Source organism: Diplotaxodon limnothrissa, linkage group LG1 (genome assembly GCF_057381915.1).
Source record: "Diplotaxodon limnothrissa isolate DT_005_m linkage group LG1, D_limnothrissa_male_GT1.1, whole genome shotgun sequence".
In the NCBI taxonomy this organism is placed as follows: Eukaryota; Metazoa; Chordata; class Actinopteri; order Cichliformes; family Cichlidae; genus Diplotaxodon; species Diplotaxodon limnothrissa.
This window is the reverse complement of record NC_140596.1, coordinates 3,978,695-4,005,139: the sequence shown is the minus strand read 5'-3', so window position 1 is coordinate 4,005,139 and position 26,445 is coordinate 3,978,695. Positions and strand designations below refer to the sequence as shown.

The 26,445-nt window shown below is 43.1% G+C and overlaps 1 protein-coding gene across 1 annotated transcript in view; it reads right to left on the bottom strand.

Moving 5' to 3' along the window:
• Positions 1-863: 863 nt before the first annotated feature.
• vps13c (vacuolar protein sorting 13 homolog C) overlaps positions 864-26,445 on the bottom strand; it is a 52,789-nt gene continuing 27,207 nt past the window's right edge. Inside the window, exons 55-84 of the mRNA XM_085358674.1 lie at positions 25,986-26,141; positions 25,599-25,863; positions 25,347-25,507; positions 25,133-25,254; positions 24,519-24,816; positions 23,968-24,357; positions 23,584-23,688; positions 23,264-23,413; positions 23,024-23,149; positions 22,805-22,938; positions 22,394-22,520; positions 20,421-20,656; positions 19,011-19,152; positions 18,756-18,896; positions 18,593-18,674; positions 18,420-18,489; positions 18,131-18,242; positions 17,933-18,046; positions 17,646-17,776; positions 17,433-17,514; positions 10,819-10,932; positions 10,591-10,666; positions 10,319-10,482; positions 10,193-10,238; positions 9,601-9,724; positions 6,874-6,988; positions 4,678-4,769; positions 4,468-4,591; positions 4,246-4,329; positions 864-1,229 (exon numbers count right to left, since the gene is read on the bottom strand). Coding sequence (XP_085214800.1) covers positions 1,128-1,229; positions 4,246-4,329; positions 4,468-4,591; positions 4,678-4,769; positions 6,874-6,988; positions 9,601-9,724; positions 10,193-10,238; positions 10,319-10,482; positions 10,591-10,666; positions 10,819-10,932; positions 17,433-17,514; positions 17,646-17,776; positions 17,933-18,046; positions 18,131-18,242; positions 18,420-18,489; positions 18,593-18,674; positions 18,756-18,896; positions 19,011-19,152; positions 20,421-20,656; positions 22,394-22,520; positions 22,805-22,938; positions 23,024-23,149; positions 23,264-23,413; positions 23,584-23,688; positions 23,968-24,357; positions 24,519-24,816; positions 25,133-25,254; positions 25,347-25,507; positions 25,599-25,863; positions 25,986-26,141 — 4,185 coding nt within the window. The 3' untranslated portion in view covers positions 864-1,127. The remainder of the gene's footprint in view (positions 1,230-4,245; positions 4,330-4,467; positions 4,592-4,677; positions 4,770-6,873; positions 6,989-9,600; positions 9,725-10,192; positions 10,239-10,318; positions 10,483-10,590; positions 10,667-10,818; positions 10,933-17,432; positions 17,515-17,645; positions 17,777-17,932; positions 18,047-18,130; positions 18,243-18,419; positions 18,490-18,592; positions 18,675-18,755; positions 18,897-19,010; positions 19,153-20,420; positions 20,657-22,393; positions 22,521-22,804; positions 22,939-23,023; positions 23,150-23,263; positions 23,414-23,583; positions 23,689-23,967; positions 24,358-24,518; positions 24,817-25,132; positions 25,255-25,346; positions 25,508-25,598; positions 25,864-25,985; positions 26,142-26,445) is intronic.

The following is a 26,445-nucleotide window of genomic DNA, read 5'->3' as shown; positions in this document are numbered from 1 at the left end:
TACTCTGACAATAGTGAACTTAAAGTATATAGTGAACTTTAATCTGATGTCAAATAAAAGTTGAGGGCTGTCATTACATCCCAGAAGCTGCTGTGATATCGCTGATTTCTCACTCATAAAAATCCCCCCAAAAAACAACAATATCCACCAGAAGTAGTTCAATGTCATCTTTATAGAAAATTGTTCAGGTTACAGGTCAGTGTATTTTGTTTTCCTTTCCAATAGAAAAGAGCTCCTTCTGCCCAACATCAGCACAGAGACAAATACAGACTTTTGGTTACAGCAAAAAAAACCAATAAAAATAAAGTGAAACGATTTCCTCGTTTCACTCAGCAGGTCTGAAACGATGTAAACACATTCATCTGGTCTTTGAGGAAAAAACACGTTTCATTGCGCTGTTTAAACAGACAAAGATCTGCAGGTCAAACTGGAATAGTTAACATTGACTGTATGTTTAAAACAGTGGGATTATTTCATGATAAACTGATGAGATCTTTGTGTTTATTTAACTGGACATGAACAACAGCATTCATATTAGCAATTAGATCAAATAGTCTTTTAGTGCAATGTGTTTTTATGGATTCATCATGGGCGTGAAGTGTTGCAGCTAGCCAATGACACCTCCCCCCAAACAAAACACAACTTAAACTAAAAACAATTAAATACAAATTAAGGTAATAAAACAAAATAACCAACCAGCATATATAGATATAGATATTTGGATGGAATTAAATATTTCTCATAATATTGTGACTTCATTTCTTCCTTCACTGTTCTCATTCAATAGTTTCACAGGTCAACTTTCTTACTCTTCAGAAACACAAAGCTGAGCTTCAAACCGGAACTACAGAAACCAACGTGTGACATCACAGCAGCTGTGTCCAGCTTTTTTGTGTCAAGCAACAAAAAAGAAAACTACAATCCCATAATTCTTTCATTTGATAAGTAAGAGCTTCCCACTGTTAGCATGTTAGCATGATGAAAAAAACCTAAATGTCTGACTGGACATTTTAACTGAACACATGTATGTGCCGGCATAAATCCGTTTACATTTCTTAAAGCAACAGAAACCTTCCTGCAAGCTTTCCAAATATTTACTGTGAATCAGCTGCAGACAGGAAGTGACCTCACTGCTTGTTGCCCAGTTTCAGGAAGCGCTGTGACTTCTGTCTTGCCATGCGATGCTGCCGCTGTGCCATCTGAGCATCAAATATGGCGGTGTGCAGCTTCTGCAGGGAACAAGAGGAACCAGGTTGGGGAGGGTTACATCACGAAACAACACACATCCACACCGAGGCTTTCATTCATACCCAGGTTTCCACCCATACAGACGCTTCACCCATACTGAGGCATCCATTCTGTGATTTTTATTTAAATGCACTAAATTCACCTCAGATTAACAAAAAAACAACTCAACAAATAATGTGAGTATACAGGCCCTTTCCAAAAAATTTGAATATCATGGAAAAGTTTATTTATTTCCATAATTCCTTTCATGACTTTCATAGATTATAGATTCAGGGCCCACAACTTAAATAATTTGAAGTACTGTTGTTTATTTGTACATAATAAACCCACGAACTCATCTACTAAACTCAAAGCACCTGCACAGGTTTTCCCAAGTGTCATTAAATTGTTTCACTTTGACCCAATTGCCTCAGTTAGGTTCAATATGGGGACGACTTCAGACTTGACAACAGGCCAGAAGAGCATCATTGGAACCCTCCATAGGATGGGTAAGCCACAAAGGTTCATAGCTAAGGAGGCTGGCTGTTCACAGTGCTGTGTCCAAGCATATCAATGGAAAGTCCAGAGGAAGGGCAAAATGTGGCAGTAGAAGATGCACCAGCAGAAGAGATGACGGGGGCTTTCAGCAGATTATCAGACAGAAGATTCAAGAATCTGTCAGAGATCCAGAAAGGGTGGAATGAGGCAGGAGTCAAAGCTTCAAAACCACTTCTGCACCTGAGCCAACGTCAGAAGCGACTCAACTGGGCCAAGGAGAAGATGGACTGGACTGGTGGCCAGTGGTCAAAGGTCCTCTTTTCTGATGAAAGTAAATTGTGCCTTTCATTCAGGAATCAAGGTCCAAGGGTTTGGAGGAAGACGGGTGAGAAACAGAACCCATGCTGCTTGAGATCCAGTGTGAAATATCCACAGTCAGTCATGTTTTGGGGTGCAATGTCCGGTGCAGGTATTGGTAAACTCTGCTTTCTTAAATCCAAGGTCACCACAACAGTGTACCAGAATGTTTTAGAGGGCTTCATGATTCCTTCTGCTGAGGATCTGTATGGAGATGCAGATTTCATCTTCCAGCAGGACCTGGCCCCTGCACATACCACCAGAAGCACCAAAACCTGGTTTGATTGCCATGCCATCACAGTGCTTGACTGGCCAGCCTACTCGCCGGACCTAAACCCCATTGAGAATCTGTGGGGTATCAAGAGGAAAATGAGGTCCACCAGAACAAAACAAAGAAGAGCCGTCAGCAAGCATCAAGAACACCTGGGCTTCCATAACTGCCAGGCAACACCACAGGCCGATTGCATCAAGGCCACGGCGCATCGAAGCAGTGATTCCGGCGACGGGATTCCCAACCAAGTATTGAAGATTAACATATCATTTTGAAAATACCACATTTTGACTGATTTGATCCTAATTTTTTCTTTTTTTCCTGCAAAAACTGAGAAGTAAATGGTGATGTCTTCACAGTATTCTAATTTTTTGAAATCCTGTTTTCGTGGGTTTATTATGTACAAATGAACAACTAAGTACTTGAAATCGTTTAAGTCGTGGGCCCTGAATCTATAATCTATGAAAGTTTAAAGTTTTGAATGAAATTATGGAAATAAATAAACTTTTCCATGATATTCAAATTTTTTGGACAGGGCCTGTACGTTAGCAACCCCCCACAGTGAGTGGGGTTAGTTGTCGAGAGGTTTGTGGTAACTTTGTAGCATGACAAAGTAAGCAGAACTTTTTGCAAAATGCAGAAGTGAGTTAGGATTATTATGTAGCACACAGACGAAAGCAGGGTTAATGTGCAACACAGAGGCGAGCGTGGTTAGTTTGTAGCACGTAAAGAGGAAGCAGTGTAATTTGCAATGCCTCAGGTTTGCTCACGCAGACATAAACAGTCTTTGTTTTGGTGATTATTACTGTTTGTTTCACGCTGTTATTGGGGCCAAACTGAGCTCATTAATACTGTTATGTGCTGCACACGTCACACCTGCCTTAGGTAAACACCATAACTGTCCTTATTTACTCCATTAAGTGCGAGTTCGTCAATAAATAGTTAAAACCTCCTCCTGTCTCCTGCTTTCTGTGCGTCTCTGATGGAATTTGGTTCCGTCCTCCTTACAATTTGAAATCCCACCAGAAGCTGTTCAAAAGTGGAGCGTTTAATCTGGACCTGGTCTTTTATTTTGAAAATTGACATGAATGCTAATGCTGCTCTTGTGCCGGACTTCTAGCTCTCACCTACTGTGTAGCTTGATGCAGCTTCGATAAATAATCGACCCAAGAGGTTTACAATGAACAGTGTTCAGGCTTTCCTTAGCCTGCTTTCAGTTCAAGTTAATAATGTTACGGCTGCGTGCGCTCTCCAAAATTATGACTGCACAGGAGAGCTCTGAAACTTTAAACCAGATACATTTAAATATTAAAGCTTGCTGTCCCACAGCCTGATACAGGAGATGAGGAAATCACTTTAGTTTGTCTGCAGATCAGAGTGAGACTAAATTGACTGATTTAGCAGGTATGTGTGTGTGTTGTGTTCTAAGAGCTGCATGTTAAACAGTGTGAAAGAGACTTAACAGCACATTAGAATTAAATGTAAAAAAAAAAAAAGAATCTTCAAATGGATACATGAAAATTTCACTAACAATGTGCTGTCGCAGATAAATCTGCTGGTTTTACAGCTCTGCAGGGAACCAATGTGAAACATTTTCCTCCAGCAAACAGTCTGTAATGCACTTAAAACAGCTACGACAAAAGAACAACAGAAAGTGGACTCTGAATATAACCTCGTCCCAACCAGGTCATGTATTCAGCATGAGTTACCATGGTTACACTGACTTTAAACTTGACACAGCACACTTTGCCATTACTCTTGCTTTGTAGTCCTCCACATGCTACTGTAAACGAAGTTGAGCAGGAAGCTGCTATCAGCTTTGGTCCATATTGAAGTCAGAATGTGCTGCAGCCTCACAGACCCACACACACACACACACACACACACAGTACCTGAGCAGTGTTAGGGTCGTTGAGCTGAACGCTCCTCACAAACTCTTGACCATCTCTCTTTGAAAACGACAGCTTCTGCTGCTCCTGAGACACAAGACATTGAAATGTAACATGGTTACAGGATGTGACCTCACACCTAATCTTAATTGTTACCTTCCTGATTAAACAGCAGACAAATGTGGCCGATGAATTCGAGTTTTATTCAGAGGTTTATTTTGGTACCTTGCTGTAAATCTTCAGCTCACTTCCCACCACAGCCGGCGGTCGACAGATGTTCTCATACAAACATTCCCACTCTTTGTTGAAATGACCCACAAATTCTATCTCCTTAACACACAAAACCCTCCTGCACAAAAACAACAACGACACCGTAAGCAACGACACATGCTGACAATCAGCAACGAAAAAACACAATAAAATAACAGGTTTTACCTGTTGGTGACGATGATGTTGGTCTTTCTGTGTCCAGGATACAGACAGTGATCTCTGAACACTTCACCCTCCAGCTGTTTGATCTCTGATCGCTGGAAACACAAAGACTCCCAGGTTTTATTTACCGACCACCTGCGGTTTGAAACTGAACATTATACATGAACATAAGGTGACCCCGTCGTTCAGTAAAACCATACAGGGTCCACACTGATGCACCAAGAGGTGGATTTTACCATGCGGTGTAGCTCGTTGCTGGATGACTTCTAGTTGAAACAAGGACATTTAACAGTATGAAAGAATCGGCTATATATAAAAGGAGGAAGCAAGCTGACATGTTTGATTGTTTTGGAGATTCTGAAGGTTCAGGTTTGGCATTTTTGTTGCTGGCATCTATTTTTATTTGCGACAGGACTTCATAGCGAAGGGAAGGATCTGTCTCAGAAAAAAAAAAAAAAAAGATTAACCAAATCAAAGATAGACCTGTCCTAAAATATATCCTGCTTTTTCATAAAAGGAACATAATCTTGCATTAAGGACATCCTGAAACCAACAAACGAGACCTTAATCTCACAGGAAAGTATTTATTCAGACTTATATGAGGTGAGAAGTAGAGCATCTTTCTGAAACACTTGCAGTCCAACTATACGACTATTTGTAATAATCCTTTAAAAACACCGTTCTCCTTGGAGAACCCCAAACTTTTTGTGCAGATGCCAGATGGAGGAAATTCTAAAAGCATGACACCGAATGCTTCGATTAACAGCAGAAATGTTAATAAGCGTGAAAAGTGATCCCGTTTTGTGGAATAAACCATAACTAATTAACCAGTGAAGCAAACCCACCACCAGAAGAAGAGAGAGGAAACTGTGGACGTATCAGAGGAGCTATACACACACTTCTATATGGCCGAGGATGCTAACATGTTGCCAAGCACACTAAAAGACGTATACGCAAACCAAACACGCCCTCTGAGAGAAATCTGACCTACTTCAAAAGAAGGATCGGAACCAGAGTGTGTGATAGCGTGATTCTGTGAAAGCACGTGTTAGTGAGTCGTTACTCTTCTAACCACATGCTGACAGTAAAGGCGACAGCCCCGCCCCCTCCCACCAAGCCCTGCATTTGGAAAAAGAAAGGTGTGAGTAAGAATTTTTATTAAACACAAATCTTACAGACAGCGACACGCTCTCAGCTGACAAACACTCAGAGGTGACGTTAGTGCAGACACAACAGAGGTCATGCAGACTGAGTCGTACAAAGAGTACATCATCACAAAGACACAAATATTAAACAGCAAGTGTTCATATACAAGTTCAGAATGAATTTAAAGCTGACGCTACAGAACGATACAAAAATATCGGTAAGCTCTACACGGACATGTATCTCAGCTTTATAGCAAAATAATTTCACCACCTGCTAGTCTTGTCTGAATAAACAATATGTAATAAATGGCTATAAACAAAAAGGGTCATTTAAAAACTATTGTTTATAAACAGAAATAAAAAACTAAAAGCAGAAATGTTTTGTGTAGAAAAAGTAATAAACTGAGAGCTGAGTGTAGAAATGTTTGAGGTATGAGAAGAGAGATTAGTTTTGGCATGCATAGAAACCTGAATCATCTCAATATCCAGAATCAATGTGGATATAACAATAATATAGACTATTATAGAATATTATAGGATGAGGAATTGAACCATAAACATTTTATTAGTCATAGACAGGATTATAGTCTTTCAAAGCACTTGATTGATAAGTTGATCCGCCCAAACGAACACGATTATTCCTCCTCAGGCTGCATGTGGCACCAACACAAGAAGAAAAACAAAAAAGAAAGAAAAAAAAGGGGTTAGAAGCACAGACACACAATATATTAGCAGCTCCAGAATAAAGTTTTTCTGGTGTGTTTTCCAGCAGCTGAGATCTGATTCCTCATATCTCGTTTCTCCTGCTTTCTGATGTCTGCCTGATTGCTGGGTGTAGACTGTGTTCACAGTGAATGTGTGTTTTGGCTCAGCTTGTTTTTAATTCATAAATATCCGGAGTGTGTGTTCAGAGCTGCTGCTGTTTTGGATTTTTATCTGCTGATTGGTTTTGGGGCAGAACTGTTTTTGTTTTTAACAGCAGAAGACCACACCTACTTCCTCTCAGCAAGCAACATCGGGTCGTTATGGAGCAAAACGGTCAAAGCGATCGAACCTGGAAAAGGTCAAATCCCTGCGACTCGGTCAGGTCATACGGCCTGATGATCCCATCCTCCCTGATCAGACGCACCGGCCGTAGCTTGGTCACTTCCTCTGTCGCCTCGGCCGCCCTGAAATCACAACACACGCGGGAAAACAGAGACGCACTTGAAAAATTATTCTAGTGCTACAGAAACTGAAACAGACTCATTTCTGTGCCTTCCTGCTGAAGCTTAATAACTTCATATGGTGGAAGTGAAGTTGAAGCATCATCAGTCGGCATGCTGACTAGTCGTTTCTACAAAATGAGCCCTGAGAGTTGGATCTGCTACAACCCCGTTTCCAAAAATGTTGGTGCACTGTGCAAAATGTACAGCAAAACAGAACAGTCATCTGCAAACCATTTAAAGTCTGTATTTAACTGAAAATATCTTAAAGGTAAGAGATCAAATATTGAAACAAACATTTTTCTCAGTTCTTGAAAGCTAAATGGACGCGTTTAATGTTAACTCTGTCCCCGTAGTGACGAATTATGTCACTATTAATAAAGCTAGGGCTTGTTTCCAGATTGTTCCAAGAGCTGCTGCACGGGCAGAGACCTCACCCTCGTCTGATGCACACCAGGTCAATTTGAAACCTGCCACAGACTTTGAGGCGGTAAAGAGTCACTCATTCTTCTACCAACACTTGCTGTGCTTTTGGAAGCCAAACAATTTTCTATTTCACTTATTCAGCAGAGCCTCCTGTGTGTATATTTCCAGTGGCTGTTTATGAACAGAGAATTATGGATTCTGTGGATCTTCTAATGTTGTTAAATTCATTCTTTAAGAAGTACTTTTTCTCTAAATTGTAGAAACTACTGCATCTATCTGTCATTTTGTACCACTGATTACACTCAGTGTTGTCTTTTTGATCCATTTTCAGTCAAATAAAGATTTTAAATGTTTTCCTTTAACTTCATATTTGTCCTAACCTTTTTGGAAACGAGGTTGCAGTTCAACCCTGAAGCGCATTCAGAGTGAAGCAGGTTCATTTCTAATGCGCACGATGCTGCGAGAAGCTTCCGTCAGGTGCGATATCTCACCTTTGGTGACCTCTACAGTGACAGCGTGAAACGGTAACATTCAACAGGTTATCATGAACCGACTGACGTGTCACAGGACAGATGTGTCCTCCATACGGAGGAGGGGGAGGAGGATGAAGGTTGATAAGGTTCCTGGGAAATGTTTTGGGCATTTCAAAGTATTTCTTTCTACTTAAATGTGTGGACAAAAGACTAGTTAAAGACAAAACGCAAAGGTCACTGCTGATGTACACAGAGTTGTTCTACCTTTATCCCAAATATCTCTGTCCTGATAGAAGAGCATATAGAAGACAGATGTTGATATCCAAATAGGGGAATGTTTTTAGTAAGAATGATTTGCATCCCTCCGGTAGAGCGCTGGCCCAGAACCTTCATGAGACACTTGATATTATTATTTGTCACCTGCTTCCTAGTATCTATAATTACTGCCACGTATATTTTAAATCTGAACCATCGCCTAACATGTTCAGAATGTACTATGTAGATGGAAATAATCAACTAGTATTTAAAAATATTTAGCAGTACTTTGAACTTTGCATAGATTAGCAGAGATGGGTTTGTCCACACGGCCTCTTAATGAATCAATAAATGTATCTACACATATTTTATGAGTGACAAATAAATAACTGATCAGCTGCCTCTCATCCTGTCGATTAACTCTAAATCCATCATCGTGTTGCCGCAATGCTGGACAGCCAAACCCACAGGGAGGTCGGCAATTTAGAATCACCCTAAGCCCAATAACTGCATGTCTGCACGACTGGAGGACCCATGCAGACAGCCCAGACAGTGGATTCAAACCTGGGACCTGAAAATAGGGATGAGGGTGTGAAATAGACTGTGGAGGGACGAAGACAGAACAAATGCTAAAAAGAGTCGCCACACTGGCTGGTTGTTGACACAGGGTGACCTGCTAAGGTTAAGTCTACGTGTGGGAAACAACGGAAGGGAAACTGCGAGGACCAAGCAGACAAATGTTTTCAATTTTCACGATGTAAATGCATGAAGCACTTCGGATCTCTTTACAAGCAGGACCTGTGACTCTCCTCGGGGGTGTGGCTTTCTGAATCACAATGCTGCCACGAGCTGGTGGGTTTAAGAAAGGGGAAGGGGCAGCAGAGGCAGACTGATGGTGGGTGACATGATGAGCATGAATCAGTTTAAACTCTTGACACGATGCAGCGACTTACCGTCCATCTGCCGCAACAGTCAACATGCAAACGTCAAAGTGCCGCAGGTTAAAGCTCGACCCCCTCACTACTGCTTCATCAGGTCTGATCAGGTTTTATCTGGTGCAACAATGAATGCTACCCAAACATTTAAAAAGGGGAAAACTAGTCCTGAACCTCTGTAACAGATCTACAGTTCAGCTCTCAGGCAGCGATTAAAGAGTTCGGCTTTAACATGCTTCATGTGAAATACTCACACACCAAAACAGCAAGAAACCAATGAACAAAACTCCCGGCAACAACGACACGAGACAGAAAACAAAAGCAGAAATTAGTGAGCAGACAAACAACACATTAAGAAGCACACAGAAAACACAGGAAGTTCTTCAGTCTGCAAAATACTGGAGACAAAGTACGAATAAACAGAGTCACTGACAGACTGAAGAGTGAAAATAAAAACTGGACACGGACGAAAGCTTGAAGCAAATACCTCTGGATGCCCTGGAAGGTGCTGCTGGCCATGTCCACGATGCCGCCTGTCGGCCGAGCCACCACCCCCACCAGACCTTTACCGATCCCCTTAAAGAAACCCGCTGCTCCCTCCTTCTTCGCTCCTACAGAGAAAGACAGAGTAACTGCTCTGATCCTCTGCAGCTCCAGAGTCTACATTTGCAGTTTTGGGTTTTCTTGCATTTCTCTGACAGAAAGGGGATCTAATCTAATTCAGGTTAGTCTGGGTGTTGAATTTCATCATCACTCACAGTAGTGTACTGCACTCTGCTGCAAAGAACATGTTTCTGTTTTCCTTCAGATGGAGACTCTACAGGTGAATATGGTCAAAATGTAACTAGTAAACGTCACTATGCGAAAGCTCAAAGTTCGTATCTGCTGTAGATTTGCACCAATTTGCATATATTTACAGAAGACATATGGGCACACTGGATAAAGCTGGGTTCAACATTCATGGTAACATTTTGTCTGTCTCCATCAAGCAAAGTCTCTCTGCTCTCTTCTTTTTCCCTTCACCCCCAAACTGAGTGTTTGCAGCAGCAGTGTGGGTTTCACGGCAGAGGAGCACGTACCCTCCACAGGTTTGGTGACGATGCCGGTTACTCCGCCCACGACTCCCTGCAGAAACAAGAACTGTTACTGAACTGCATCGGGCTCACATCAGGACACACAAACCTCTGAACTCTGTCACTCTGTACCTTCAGCAGTCCTTTTCCTCCTTTAGCCAGACTTTCTCCAAAGTCTTTGGGTGGTCGGTTCATCTCCTCACGTCGCTTCTGTTGGTACTCTTTATCCATAGTGATGGCTGCCAGACCTTTACCAACCGATCCCGTGATCTTGGAAACCATGCCTGCGGCGCCACCTGCACGAGGAATCAGCTCGCTAATAATACTGATCGCAGTGGTCATCATCTGTCCTGGTTGGCATTAAATCAGTCACTGCGCATCCATCATGCCTCTGGCTTTCTTACCGACTGTGTGGCCCAACAGGCTGCGGACACCGATCACAAAACCTTCAGCAAACTCCTCCGGACCCTGAACGGCTCCCTGACAAACACAAACCACTTTTATTTCATCTGGATTCTCCTGCCTGTCAGTTTCTCAGCTCATGATCCAAAAATAAGACTGACATCAGAATCTTTCCTGGTAACTATCAGAAAAAAGTCGATTACGTCGTCGTGTAGTTCAGGATGAGTTACCTGGAAGGGCTCGTAGAAGAAGGCCTCCACCCCCTCAGACAGACCTCGGATCAGTCCAAATGGATTTCCCAGCACGTCCAGACCCAGAACCAGAACATACATCTGCTTCAGGAACTGCAGGCAGAGAAAGACACCAGGTTTTCTTTCTTGAGATTTTAAAATACGACCAATGGTGCCCCCCAGCCTCGTTGTAGATACACCTATGGCATCAATTTGAAAATCCTACGTTGCTTCGTTCTCAAGTTATCGCATTCCCAAAGTTAGATGCCCGTCAACCTTTTACAGCTGAGGGGTAAAAACACAGATTATCTGCCTTTTGCTTCTGCAGAGACGCTTTCAGAATTTAACACAGGTTTAATACTAATGTCCACGTGATCAAATTTGTTAAATGTTCATCATCATCATCATTTATTTATTTATATAGCACTTTAAAAACACACCTGGTAGACCAAAGTGCTGTACAATACTAATATGCACATAGTAATAAAACCAGACGGGTGCAACGATACACAAAATTCACGGTTCGGTTCGATACTTTGGTGTCACGGTTCGATATTTTTTCGATACAAAAAAAATGTTCATGCCTTTTTAATTTGTCATTTATTAAAATTATAAATATATATTTTAACTCAAAAGTACAGTTTTTAAATTTAATGTTGCTGAAACAAAAGTAATTTAAAAAAATAATCTATCTCAGGGCTCTCAAAATTTCAAAATCCCTGGTAGCCCTTCGGGCAGGGACTCTTCAGTTTTTGGTAGCCCAAAATAAATGTAAGTAGTCCGAATAAAAAAAGAGAGCAATTTTTTGATTGATGTTTTGTTTCCTGTTTTGTTTCACGCGTTGCAACTTCATATCTTGTGCACGTTTTGTTTGTTTTTTTGACAGTGAATGCGCACCTGCGGACCACTTATGTGCAGCCCTGGTTATTTAGCTCGTCATATTGCAGCCACAGAAATTCTTTTGTCCATGAAACCATAAAGCTGCACTTTCTTTTTGCCTTATAGTCTGATTTGTCATAACTTCTCCGTTTTGTGGTGAACTTTTCTTTGGCTGTCACTTCTTCACCCTGACCTGTCTTATTTGGCTCAGCAGAACTAAAATATATATCCTGCTGCTTTTACACACACACTCACATAACGGTCAACGATTCTCTGCGCGATCAACCTCTCACATGTTTAAGCTGCGGGAGAGTTCACTTGTCATGTTTGCATAGTAAGCTAACGATTAATAAGACGATGTCAGAGGAATTGGTGCGCAAATTATCATCACTCACAGATCAGTGCTGTCGCTCTCTATACACAGTTCGCGCGATTGCAAAGTGAAAGCAAAAAACAAGCGCAAATTCAAACGCGATTTCAATATGTCACATATTGACAGTGGCTCACCGATGCCAATGACATAATTACCCAGCTACATTTCCGAAAGAATGCAAAAGCATTGACATATATTTTTCCTTCCTACAACAGCCCGACGGGCAGGGCAGAGATAGATTTTGGTAGCCCGACTGGAAAAATCGCTAGCCCCAGGACGTCGGGCTAGTGATATTGCAAGCCCTGTATCTGATTGAGGAATCACTCATCTTTGGAAAAGAGAGTTTATTACAGAGAAATGGCTCTTTCCAAAATAAAAGCTATACTATACGCTTCTTCTGGGCTATATTCTCAGCAGCATATTGTAGCGGGTCAGGGCTGTTTGTACAGTTATGTTTTGTTTATGTTGCCATAGTGACAGGTGACGCCCTCTCGCTGCGACGGTGTGTCCTTCCGGGGTCAGAGGGCGCCCTGTGTGTTGGTGTTGTTGTTGCTGTGCGGCTGCCGCGCTGAGCAGTTAGCTAGCAGCAGTGTTCTTCTGCAGATGTCAATAAACGGCTGTGCTCCCTGGCTAGCTCACGGGAAGCAAGACCAAACGACACCTCCGTCTCCTCCTTGTCTGAGCTCGCCACAATATTAAACATATCAGGTCCCCATAAGGAGAATCCTGTGCTAACGGCTGTCTAAATGACTCGAGTAAAGTTTGTAGCATGCTTGTTGTTTTTGTCTGCTTCCACTTGTCTTTGCACTAGGATGATGTCGGCGTAAACGTGCAGTCATATTCGTTGTGTTCCCACTAGTGCTGTCAGCGTTAATCTCGTTGAAATGACATTAACGCCACAACACGGCAAATCTCCGTTAACGAGCTACCCCTGATCGCCTGTGCGTGGGGCTAGACGGCCAACACGTTAACGAGCTAACTGCGCTAACACACTAGTTCCCACCCATGTAATTGAGCATTGCGTGGCACATCCAACATACTGTTTTACTTTTGTCCATGATGCGCTTACCTTCAGGGTCATATGTCACATGAAAACCAAAATAATTCCAAACGCCAGATCTGAATGAGGGTGGGGGAGATTCAATTTGCCATGTTGCAAGGAGAGCTTAACTTCTGTCTCGCTAGCTTGCCCTGCGCTCTTCCTTCTGACGATGCTGTCTGTGTTGAGCGCTCAGTGAATCTGCGTTCGACTACTCCGCCTAGGCTGCACTGTGGAGCGCAGATCCACTGAGCGCTCCACACAGACAGCTCAGACAAGGAGGAGACGGAGGTGTCATTTGGTCTTGCTTCCCGTGAGCTAGCCAGGGAGCTGCTCAGCGCGGCAACCGCACAGCAACAACAACAACACCACACAGGGTGCCCTCTGACCCCGGAAGGACACACCGTCGCAGCGAGAGGGCGTCACCTGTCACTATGGCAACATAAACAAAACATAACTGTACAAACAGAACCCCGAACAGCCCTGACCCGCTACATAGCCCCCACCTAAGGGGTCAGTCGTCCCCGACGACCCCATTACCCCACACAAAGTCCTGCAAATGTCCAGGTGCCTTCTTTTGGCGCACCGGCCGGTCACGACCGGCGAGGGAAAAGTCACTCGGGTCAGAACATGGGGTGCCACCATCATCCCACTTCTGACACCAATGTGGCGAGCTCAGACAAGGAGGAGACGGAGGTGTCGTTTGGTCTTGCTTCCCGTGAGCTAGCCAGGGAGCACAGCCGTTTATTGACATCTGCAGAAGAACACTGCCGCTAGCTAACTGCTCAGCGCGGCAACCGCACAGCAACAACAACAACAACACACAGGGCGCCCTCTGACCCCGGAAGGACACACCGTCGCAGCGAGAGGGCGTCACCCGTCACTATGGCAACATAAACAAAACATAACTGTACAAACAGCCCTGACCCGCTACAATATGCTGCTGAGAATATAGCCCAGAAGAAGCGTATAGTATAGCTTTTATTTTGGAAAGAGCCATTTCTCTGTAATAAACTCTCTTTTCCAAAGATGAGTGATTCCTCAATCAGATACAGGGCTCGCAAAATCGCTAGCCCCGGGATGTCGGGCTAGCGATTTTGCAACCCCAGTCAGGCTACCAAAATCTATCTCTGCCCTGCCCGTCGGGCTATTGTAGGAAGGGAAAATATATGTCAATGCTTTTGCATTCTTTCGGAAATGTAGCTGGGTAATTATGTCATTGGCATCGGTGAGCCACTGTCAATATGTGACATATTGAAATCGCGTTTGAATTTGCGCTTGTTTTTTGCTTTCACTTTGCAATCGTGCGAACTGTGTATAGAGAGCGACAGTACTGATTGGTGAGTGATGATAATTTGCGCACCAATTCCTCTGACATCGTCTTATTAATCGTTAGCTTACTATGCAAACATGACAAGTGAAATCTCCCGCAGCTTAAACATGTGAGAGGTTGATCGCGCAGAGAATCGCTGAGCTTATGTGAGTGCGTGTGTAAAAGCAGCAGGATATATATTTTAGTTCTGCTGAGCCAAATAAGACAGGTCAGGGTGAAGAAGTGACAGCCAAAGAAAAGCTTACCACCAGCCACCATACAAATCAGACTATAAGGCAAAAAGAAAGTGCAGCTTTATGGTTTCATGGACAAAAGAATTTCTGTGGCTGCAATATGACGAGCTAAATAACCAGGGCTGCACATAAGTGGTCCGCAGGTGCGCATTCACTGTCAAAAAAAAAAAGAAAAAAAAAAAAAGAAAAAAAAACGTGCACAAGATATGAAGTTGCAACGCGTGTTTGCATACATAAGATTTTCTGGAGGAGGACAGACATTTGTTTAAAACTCTTAAAGATGTCAAGAAGCTCCTTTGAGCAATTACTGTGATGTTCCTCCACCTCCAAACAAATGTCAGAAGGAGTCCGAACCACAAAAGAAGCACGTATTCTCGGAAAAGTGGTTGCAGGAGGTGAGCTGGCTTCAAACAAATGATGAACGCACAGAGATGTGGTGCGGAATGTGCCGTGAAAATCCCACTCTAGGACAAAAACTGCTTTTTATATGGACGCAAACGCGCGTTGCAACTTATCTGGTGCGCGTCTTTTATTTTGACAGTGAATGCGCACATGCGGATGTGCACCCGTGTAAATAACATAATGTTCTGCCGGGTGTGTTGTTGGTTTTCTCTCGATTTCTGAGTCGACAAGCGCCTTTGTTACTGGGACCAGTCATTTGAAGAAAGGCCCCCATTAGAACCCATGCATTATTGCTCAGTCTGCAATATCTTTCCCAGAACAAACACCAATTGCGAATAACATACTAAAAATAAACCTGAAAAATCTGTTTAGAACAGCGTACTATGTTGCAAAGAGTGAACGACCACTGGCACAATTTAGCAGTCTTTGCAAACTTCAAAAAGCAAATGGCCTCGATCTTGGTTCCACTTGTCTCTTACCCCTGACTTCAGTGGAAATTTCAAATTCAGGATCTGACACAGACTGATTCATGTCCTACACAGTTCTTACAAGTTCATAGAAATTTCTGTTCAATTAGAACCAAATATTTGAGTTGATGATTGTAATTTTTATACAATGTTGTAATTTGTTTTTCAACAATTTTTTGATTAATGTTTTGTTTCCTTTACAATATTATACTTTAATGTATAATATTGTAAAGGAAACAAAACAGGAAACAAAACATCAATCAAAAAATTGCTCTCTTTTTTATTCGGACTACTTACATTTATTTTGGGCTACCAAAAACTGAAGAGTCCCTGCCCGAAGGGCTACCAGGGATTTTGAAATTTTGAGAGCCCTGAGATAGATTTTTTTTTTAAAATACTTTTGTTTCAGCAACATTAAATTTAAAAACTGTACTTTTGAGTTAAAATATATATTTATAATTTTAATAAATGACAAATTAAAAAGGCATGAACATTTTTTCCGTATCGAAAAAAATATCGAACCGTGACACCAAAGTATCGAACCGAACCGTGAATTTTGTGTATCGTTGCACCCCTGAGATATATCTATATATATATATATATATATATATATATATATATATATATATATATATATATATATATATATATAGATATATAGATATATATAGATATATAGATATATATAGATATATAGATATATAGATATAGATAGATATATAGATATATAGATATATATATATCAGTTACCCACAGAGTTAAAAGCCAGGGAATAAAAATAGGTTTTTAACAAAGACTTAAAACTGGCACTGATGCAGCCTGTCTAATATGGAGAGGAAGGTTATTCCAAAGCATCGGTGTAGCAACAGAGAACGCTCGGTCTCCTCTAAGTTTCAGCCGTGACTTTGGGACCGAAAGCAGCAACTGCTCAGCTGACCGAAGGGAACGAGTGGGGACGTGGGGCTGTCAGACAAATAAACAGGTGCCAGACCATTTTAGAGATTTAAAAACCAATAAAACGGATCCTAAATTCAATAGGAAGCCAGTGTAAAGAGGCCAAAATCGGAGTGATGTGATCAAATTTCCTTCTGCCAGATAAAAATCGTGCTGCAGCATTTTGCACTAATTGCAATTGGACAAAGTGCCCTGCCCAACCCCTATTAAAAGAGAATTGCAATAATCTAAACGTGAGGTAATAAAGGCATGAATAACACTTTCCAAGTCACGCTTGGAAAGAAAGGGCTTAACCTTCGATAAACGTCTGAGGTGATAAAATGCTGATTTTACCACGCCGTTTACGTGGTCATCAAAGGTAAGTGCAGAATCAATTTTAACTCCGAGATTTGTGATCAAACTCTTTAGTTGGGAAGTCAAAGCTGCAAGATCAACATCCAGAGTATGAGAAGAACGATTTGGGCCAAATAAAATCGCTTCTGTCTTCCGATCATTAAAATTTAAAAAGTTTTTTGCCATCCATGCTTTGACATCAGTAAGGCAGTCAAGCAGAGGTCCAGTTGGGAGACTATCAGAATGACTAAAAGGTAAGTAGAGCTGGCAGTCATGTGCGTATAGATGGAATGGCACTTTATGTTTCCGGAAAATCTCGCCAAGAGGCAAAAGGTACAACGAAAACAATAACGGCCCAAGAATAGATCCCTGTGGCACACCCCAAAGCAGAGGGGCCACAGAGGATGAAGCCGACCCCAACTTAACACAAAAGGTCCCATTTAAGAGATAGGACTTTAACCACAAAAGTGCCGAATCATCATCATCAGTTGTTACTTCTTCAGATCTGATTGGCTTATCTCCATTTAATTACACCTTTGTTTGCTTGTAGATAAATTACGACCTGGATAAAGCATGGCACACATGGAGGCTGTAACTTTACCTGTTCAGTATAGTGTCGAGCCGCCACCCACGTCAGCTTCTCTTTACTGTAAAACTGGTGCTTCACCTCGAAGAAGGCCAGTCTGTGGGACACAAACATGACGAATGTCAAACAGAAAGTTTTACTGTGACAGACTCAGCAAACAGCCGTCCCCTACTTTACGGCCCTCAGCGCATCTCTCTAATGCCGCCGCAGCAGCGGCGAGAGTCTCACTTGAAGATGATGTCGTCGACGTCGGTCAGCGTGGCCCCGATGCTTTTCAGCAGCAGGTTCAGAGACTGAATGGCTTCCGTCTCCTCAACCAAGTCATCACCGCTGGAGCCCAGAGACAGACTGAGATGGAGCTGAAACAAACACACGAACACCAAGATGGAAACACAACCTTGACCCAGTGACGACACTGGGCTTATTTTGAATCCAAACATTCATCTGGTTGACTTAACGATTTAAGCCGTTTTTAAATATAAGTGAAAAGGAGAGCTCAGACTGTGCGTCTTCACCTTGATGGGTGAGATGTGGAAGTATTCGAAGTAGCTGAGACCAGATGCGTCAGTCCGCGACGCCTCCATCAGCTCGGCCTGCAGGCCCTGCAGATCTTGCTCTATCAGCCCAGACTGAAACACAGACACACCTCAAACGCATGAACCCTCTGTGTGTGGTTCATGTTGGCACTTTTCACATGTTAGAAGCAGCTCTACCTTCTCGCTGTCGGCCTGGGGGTCTGCAGCAGGAGTGAACAGAGCCAAAATGGCTCCCAGGAAACCCTGATCGATCTTTACTGCCATCTCCTGGACCAAAGCCATGAAATACCTGGAGAACACAGACAAGCTCAAGACAAGCTGACAATCTTTTCCTTAATCCCATCTCTGTGCTTACCTCTCAAAAACAAGTAAGTGTGGCTTTTTCCACACACGAAGGATTTGGACTTCAGCAGGGTTGTGGTTTTAAACACCCTGCAGGTCTTTAGGTGAACTGGTTCTTACTCACTTGAACTGCATGACGTTGCTGTGCTGGTTGAACCTGGTGATGATGGACACGTCAATGAAGGGCTTTGGCTCTGTGGAGACAGAGAGCGGAGTTAAAGACGCTCGGCTCACCGTGAGAACGGTCAGATCAAGAGTTTGATCGAAGCTATGAAGAAGTTAATAAAAAGACTCCACCTGTGTCCAGAGCGATGGACTTTGGAGGAAGAACTGGATTGAAGACGATGGGGAAGATGGCACCTGGAAGCTGATTGTCCACCTGGACACAGAATGATGCCAGTCATACAAGAGTGTGTATTTCTGTGCAGGTGTGTATGCATCGTGGTGTGTGAGTGTTTACCTGCAGCCAGTGCAGCTGAGCTCTCAAGCTGCGCTGATGCACCGACTGCTTGAACTCCACTTGGATCCCAGACAGGAAGTTCCTCCTCACTTGGCAGGAAAACGGCTGACGCATCATCATGGTGGCCCCACTGAGGTTCACCTGAGAGCCAGTGACATCACAGCTTCCCTCTCAGCTCAGTGGACAATTGAAATTGAAATTGTGTGTGTATTTTTTGGGGGGTGGGCGTGTTTCAGGTGCACGTTGACCTCTCACCTCCAGGTTCTCCAGTCTGATCCAGCCGCCGGCGGACTTCCCACTCAGCTGATTCTGGTAGGCTTTCTCCAGCAGGCTGATGTTCTTGTTATTGAACGGCTTCCAGCGATTCTTCGGCTTCATTTCCCAAACAACACCTGAGCTGTGATACAAACACACATGTAATGCTGTAACACGCTTGTGATTATGTGTTGATGTTGCTCCAAGCGGTGTGCTAGGAAGCAAGATTCAGTGGGTATGATCATCTCCAGTGGGAGCTGGTCTGCACAAACAGACGTGTGCAGGAGCAGCAGCTCTACTTAGAGCTCCTCTAAAGTGCAGCCTCTCTATGTGGGAAGCTCATTTCACCCACTCATATCTGTAACCTTCTTCTTTTGGTCACTACCCAGACCTCCTGACCACAGGTGAGGGTTGAATGTATATTGACTGATAAAGAAGTTCTCTTTTCACCACAACAGTCCAGTACAATGGACACATTACTGGCCTTCTCCATCTGTCAATCTCACGCTCCACTTTCCTGTCACCTATTACCAGGATTGTAAGGATATCTGAACTCCTGTGTTTGGGTCAACAGCTATCCCAGTCCAGAGGGAGCAATCCACCGCTTAACATCTGCAAATAATTTAAACCCTATATAAACAGCTCTAAGGTGCAGCGGTAAAAAGAGAGCTGAACCTAAAAGTGTAGATAAAAATATACTGGCTAGTCCTGCTTGTTATTCCTACTCTCACCTATGTTCATAAGCTGTAACTGGTCACAGAAAGCAGAAGCTGACGAGAACAGGCAGCAGAATTCAGCTTCCTCCCAATGGGCGAGGAGCTCAGTTATTTAGGAGAGGCTAAAAGTAGCTATTTCTTCACCAACAGTGCTACTTTAGTCAGCTGGAGGTGGTTCAGGCAGCTGACTAGCAGGCCTCCTGGATGCCTCCAAGGTGAGGTGTGTCCAGGCATATCCAGCTGGGAGGTGACCCTGGGACAGACCCGGGACACGCTGGAGTTATTACGCCTCTCTAAGGACTCAGTAACGCTTCATTATCCCCTCAGAACAGCTGGAGGAGGCTGTGGAGAGGGAGGTCTGGGCATGCTTTCTCTGTCACCCAGATCTGGATAAATAGCAGGAAACTTGCAGCTGTTACATTGTGAATAAAACCAAAACAAAAAAGTAGAAGATTTTTTCTGCATATCTTGGTTGCATTTTGCTCCTCTGGACCTAAATGAGATGGCACTCATCTAGCCCATTTTTAAGGAAGAAGAGTCCATTTACAATCTCTTCTTTATGAGAACACAGACTGATTTTAAGATAAAAATGTGTTAGTCAAGAAAGCAAATAGCTAATCTCACACTGTAGACGAAGCCTGGAAATGTGACCTTGCTTTGCTGTAAACTGCTCTGGTAATGTGATAGTGTTTACCTGGTGATGCCAATGTACGCGATCTCCTGCCGCTTGCTGTTGTTGATCAGCGACAATCCAAGGTTTTGCAACAAAACTTTTACTTCCTGATCGGACTGTTCAAGCTCCTCAGCCTGACGAGCCTTTGTCACCACTCCAACGTCCTCAGTAAATATCAGCACCCGCTGGCGACCGTCCAGGAAGGAAGCCCAGTGGATCTGAGACTGGCTGTCGTAGGAAAACTGACCAAAATCATCCTAAATGAACACAGACAGACTGTAAAGAAACTGATGTTTGTATCCTGGGTTTCATGAAGTTTGTGGGAAGCAAACACAAGGAGCATATTGTTATTGCTATATCCTCCAGTTTGACTGTAATAGTACCATAACTAAAGATATTCAATAGGATGTGAAAATAGCAACGGAGACGCTAAAAGTCATCAGGAATATGTGTACAGAGGGGATCTACATCAGTAAAAGAAGCCTCAGTTCCCCAGACTTCTCTACAATCAGATGTCTTGTAGCCAGAGTGGTTGCCTCCTGATGGCCAGAAAATCAAGGTAATAATTAATTAATAATTAAGGTTGTAAAAGCAACTATGAGTCTGTGGTGGCCAGTGCGATCCTCTATGCTGTTGCATGCTGGGGGAGCAGGCTGAGGGTCGCAGATGCCAACAGACTTAATAAACTGATCCGTAAGGCCAGCAATGTTGTGGGGATGGAGCTGGACTCCCTCAAGGTGGTGTCGGAGAGGCGGATGCTGTCCAAGATAAAGACAATGTTGGATAACACCTCCCACCCACTCCATGACATGTTGGTCAGTCACAGGAGCTCGTTCAGTGAGAGACTGAGATTACCGAAAAGCACCACTGAACGACACAGGAAATCATTCCTGCCTGTGGCCATCTCCCTGTACAACGCATCCACTTAACACACTGTTTGCTGCTACAGCTACACATGTTTCTTTTCCAAATATTTATTTATAAGTGACTTATGTATGTATGTATGTATATATATGTATATATTGTACTATTCTTAGTTAGCGTATTGTCTGTCTTGTCTTAATGTTGGTTTAAAATGGAGCACTGTAACAAAAAATAATTTCCCCCAGGGATCAATAAAGTATTCTGATTCTGATTCTGATTAAATGTAAACGAAAAACAAAACATTTTGGTTACATAAAATTAAATTAAAAACTAGACTTTAAAAAAATTTAAACCAAGAAATGATTTTGCGAACTTGGCAAATTAAAATAAAAATATTATTTTTTTCCTAGTTTGAGCTTCTATTACGTTTTTAGTTGTCTGCCGAAAAATTTATTTGCCTGATGAAGGATTGATGTATTGAGATTCTGGATGTCTGTCTTGGCTCTGACGTGTGTTCTCCAAACAATCATAATTACAACAACAAGAACAACAACAACACTGAAACTAATAAAAACGAAACTACAACTAAACATTTTCAAACAATAAAAACTAAACTGGAACGAGAAACTCAATCTGAAAATCAACTAAACTAGACTGAATTAAAAACAAAAAGCTAAAATGAAATAAACTAATTAGAAAATACAAACTCATTGTTTAGATCATAAATCTACACTAATCTTTTATATAAAGTAATTGATCATTTTTCTCAGTACAACAGCAGTGGCTGAAATAAATGGTTTTTCTGGTTCCTCAGGGTTCCAATTTTTGGTCCTTGACATTTTCAGGTTTGTTACATTAGATTTCTTCGGTCACAACAAACTGAAAAATTATTTTTCAGAGGATGAGGTTCAGCTGTTACAAAGACACAAAGGCATAGTAATATCTGGCCCTTCCACTATTAATTAATCAGAGAGTTTCTGCTGTTTTCTGTGGGAAATCTTTTGATATGCGTTTCATCAGACCTCAATAGCAACTAAACAAAGCTCGACCTCCAGAATTGTCTCACCATGACACACAACAGTGTCTTCTTACAAAAAAAATGCAGATACGAGATTGTGTGTGAGTCTGACCTTCAGCAGATCCAGCTCTCCTGAATGATCCCGGCATTCCCAACGAAGCATGCGGACTCCTGTTGGGTCGTCCCACGCAAACCGTCGAGTCTCGCTGGGTTTCAACGCATGAAAGACGGATGAGCCGCTGAAAAGAAATGGCAAGTAGCTGGGTTTCCACCAAGGTGTTTCACAAAGAGAAAATTAACTGAAATACAAATTTGTCAGGGAACTGACATGGAGTGACAACCAGAAACACAGAAAACAGGCAAAAAAAGCCTTTAAGAGCTTTTTTTGTGGCCAAAAACCTGGAGCACCTCCAAGAATGCAGAAGTTAAGACAGAGTGAACCGTGTCAGATGAAAAAGTTACAGTTTTTAAACTCTGATAGGCTATAAAATAACATATATGTAGTAGTGTGTTGACCTCTGACCTCTGTTTATAGCTGATGGTAGCCCAGGGCGTGTGGTTAACCAGCAGGGCAGGAGCTGCTCCTTCATAATAATCACTGAAGCTGATGACGGTGGAGTGATCGGAGAGGTTGACGTCCACGATGATCCCACCGCACTGAAACATACACGCATTTAAAAATCTCCAAAATGTACTAAACTGTGAGAGTTCGTCCGATGTGTCTGGTCTAATGCACACTAACCATTTCCATTTTTAGCAGGGTGCCGTTGTCCTGTTTATTGAAGAAGAAGGATTGGGAGGTGGATTCAGACCCGACAACACGGACACACAACTTTCCCGAGCCATTCTCCGGCCACAGAGGGAGACACTGCGCCACAACAATCGAATTATGAGAATTATAATAACATAAGGAGTTTGGTAGTGACAATAAGGAAGACAGGTCCCTACAGCCTGTCTGTTCTAAAACTAGAAATTCATTCACCTCGGTGGAAGAGATGTAGTGCCACTTGGTTTGGCTGCTGACTTCTCCCACTTCTAGTTCATAAGACGACTTGTTGACCAGAGTGTAGAAAGGACTCATGGTGACGATCCTGGTTAGTTTAAAACTGCTCATCTGAATACTAACACCCACCTGCACACAGAGACAAGAAGCATGAAACTAGATCAGCTCACAGCTGATGATCATTTTAATCAACCCAGGAGAAGAATGTGACACATTCAAAAGCTCCACAACCAGCCTGGTCTAATCCTCAGAAAGACAAAACAGGTTAAACAGTTTGATTAAAAGAGAAAAAGAGTTACCAAGAAGTCCATGTGGTTGGCAGGACAGCGAACGCAGCCATAACTTCCCACTGTGTCCAGAGAGAACCCGTCAGACCAGGAACTGGTGGAGACGCAAAGCTGGAGCTGATACAAAACATCAATGTGCAATAAATAAACATTTTACATGTTACAGAAAATGTCTGGCTTTGTTTTTATCGTCAAAAAAATAAAAATAAAAATAAAAGAGTTAAAAAGGAAGCAGTGATCAGAAAATAGAGGTCTGACCAGATCTAAATATACAGGAATAAAAAAAACGTACCTGGAAGCTTATAAAGCATACAGGCTCGGATTGTGAAAACTTTAAACGACTTGTTTAAAGTCTAAAGAAGAAAGGCTGGACATGTGTGTCCAGGTGTTTCTCACCTTGCACTTGCTGAACATGTTTTTCTTCTTGAAGGAGAACAGGATGATGTCTCTGTAGTCGGCCGGGTGCTTGACGGAGATGTCCTCGGCTTTGTACTGGAGCACTCGAGACGTTTTGTTGATGATCCAGTACGGACTGAAGAGCGACAGCAGCAGGCGGCTCGCCGTCCTCGTCGCATGGACGTTAATGTCCACAGTCATGTTTATGTCCGAGTCGCAGGTGAGACATATGACCAGGAACTCGGGCATTTCCTTTTCAATCCGAATGTGTCCGTGCCAGTCGCGTCCTTGATACCTCATCAGCACCAGCGACACGATCTCGCCTGAGACACGAGCGTTCAGGAGGTCTGACGTGCTGCCTTCACGGAGCTCGCAGCTGTCTACTGAGCTCTGGGGATGCAACACATCAGGTCCGATCAGGTTATTTTAGATCAGGTTAGTTTTCATTGGCTTATAAAATAATAAAAAACATTTCTAACAAACAGATGTGAATATCTGCAAAGACTCTTTATTATTGCATTGCTAAACCTTGATGGAGCTGTTAGGGTTACCTCCATCATGTAGCGAATGGTGTATGGCAGCAGGTTGCGTAGGGTAGCCATAGGATGGAGATGGATGACATAGGCGGGGTCCCAGTCCTCCTCTCCACAGCTGGTGATGTGTCGCAGGTCATCGGGGACGGCCAAAGTGCTGACCATGAGCGGCAGCAGGCTGCTTTCGGATGCGGGACACTGAAGCATCGACCCCACCTCTGAGCTACAGTGCACCTGCTCCTTCCAGGATATGCAGGTGGAAGATGGCGCGTACTGACCTGTCAGCTCTCCTGCTGGCTGCAAAAACAGCTGAGATCTGGAGGAAAGAGGAAGTAAAGACTCTCACCACCTCCGGAAGTTATGACGAGGCACCTGGAGCTGCTCAGATCCACAGGAACTCACAACAGCACCCAGAGAGTTTCAGGGACAAGATTGCACTTAAAGTGTCACAAATTCAGTTTGGAAAAAAGGATCTGCAACCAGAAGCTCGCCCATGTTGGCAAACCCTAAATTTGTAGATGTTCAGAGCAGCAGAGGATGTCTTTTATTGAGACAATCATCAAATCCACAAAGACTATGACTATACTAACAAACAGTCTCTCGAACACCTGAAGAAGGTGGTGTGATTCTACCTGTAAGTTTCTAAGGTGACATGAAACTCCGTCTTGGGTTCGGCCTGTCCAATAACCTGCAGAGCTCTGGTTTGTGGAGAGTACTTGAGGATGGTGAATGGCACTGAGAAGTGATTCTTTATCTAAAAACACAAACAAAAGTTGCCTCTAAATAAACCTGTCCTGCTTTTCTAATCACAATATCGGCTTTATTTAGAGCGTCTGTGGTTCAGACCTGCAGCGGCGAGCGAACCGTGATGACCTTGTTGCCTTCGTTGGCGTCAATCTGCAACAGCACAGATATGGCCTCCTGCAGATTCGGGCCGCGGATGTTGTAGAGGCGTCGACCCGGTTTGTCCACAGGGATGTTGGCGATCTCGCTGTATCCTGAGGGCACTGTATGGGGAGAGAAATAACACATCTCCAATCGCAAGCTTAGCATAAGACAACGCGCAGCACCAACAGAGAACGAGTGGGAACGTCTGACCGATGGTGAGGTTGAACAGGCAGCTCTCTTGCCGCTGGAGAGCTGAAAGTTTGCCTCTGGATGTTGGTTCGAACATTGAGTGCTCCAGTTCCATGTTCTGATCCACCGGCAACTCGTGGAGCTTTCCCTGCCCCGCAGATCCCACCAGTCTCAAGTTAGCACTGTGCTCCACAATGAAGGGAATTCCCAGAGAGTTTCTAATAGTGAATGGCGCCTTCTCCTTCAGAGAGTAATCAAAGGTGGAAGTCGTTCCCTCCGAGAACGCCTGATCAAAACACAGCAAAGGAAAAGGGCACTCAGTGATTCAACGAATTAACACTTTTTCAAAAAGTCAATTAGAAGTGATATTATAGCATCAGTCAGACACAAACTGAAGCTGTTCTGTACCTTGGCGAGGTTTTGGAAAACGTTGAGGCAGCACTTGGAGATGGTGACATTCATGGTGTCTTTGGAGCAGATGTTAACGACAGTGCGAGGTTCAGGAAGGAATATGAAGTCATCTCCGTGAACAGGGCTTTTGTCATGGATTGGGTTGTTCTTCATCTGCAGGAGCAAAAACAGCATCACTAAGTTCATCAGCCTCATTCCACCTTTAAATGGCAGATTACAGACGTGCCGTTAAACTCTTACACCTGTAATATTAAGGTCGGTCTATTCCAAGAAAAAAAAAAAAAAAGAAAAAGAAAGGGTGGGTGGGGGGGTGGGGGGGGGTGGGGGTTGGAAATGAGCCACTTGGATGTTTTATATGAGGAACACAAAAATGTCTTTGACATAAAACTATTCACAGACAAAACACTTCAGGGAATTGCTTTGCTGTGGGACATTCACTGGAGTGGGACATTGTGTA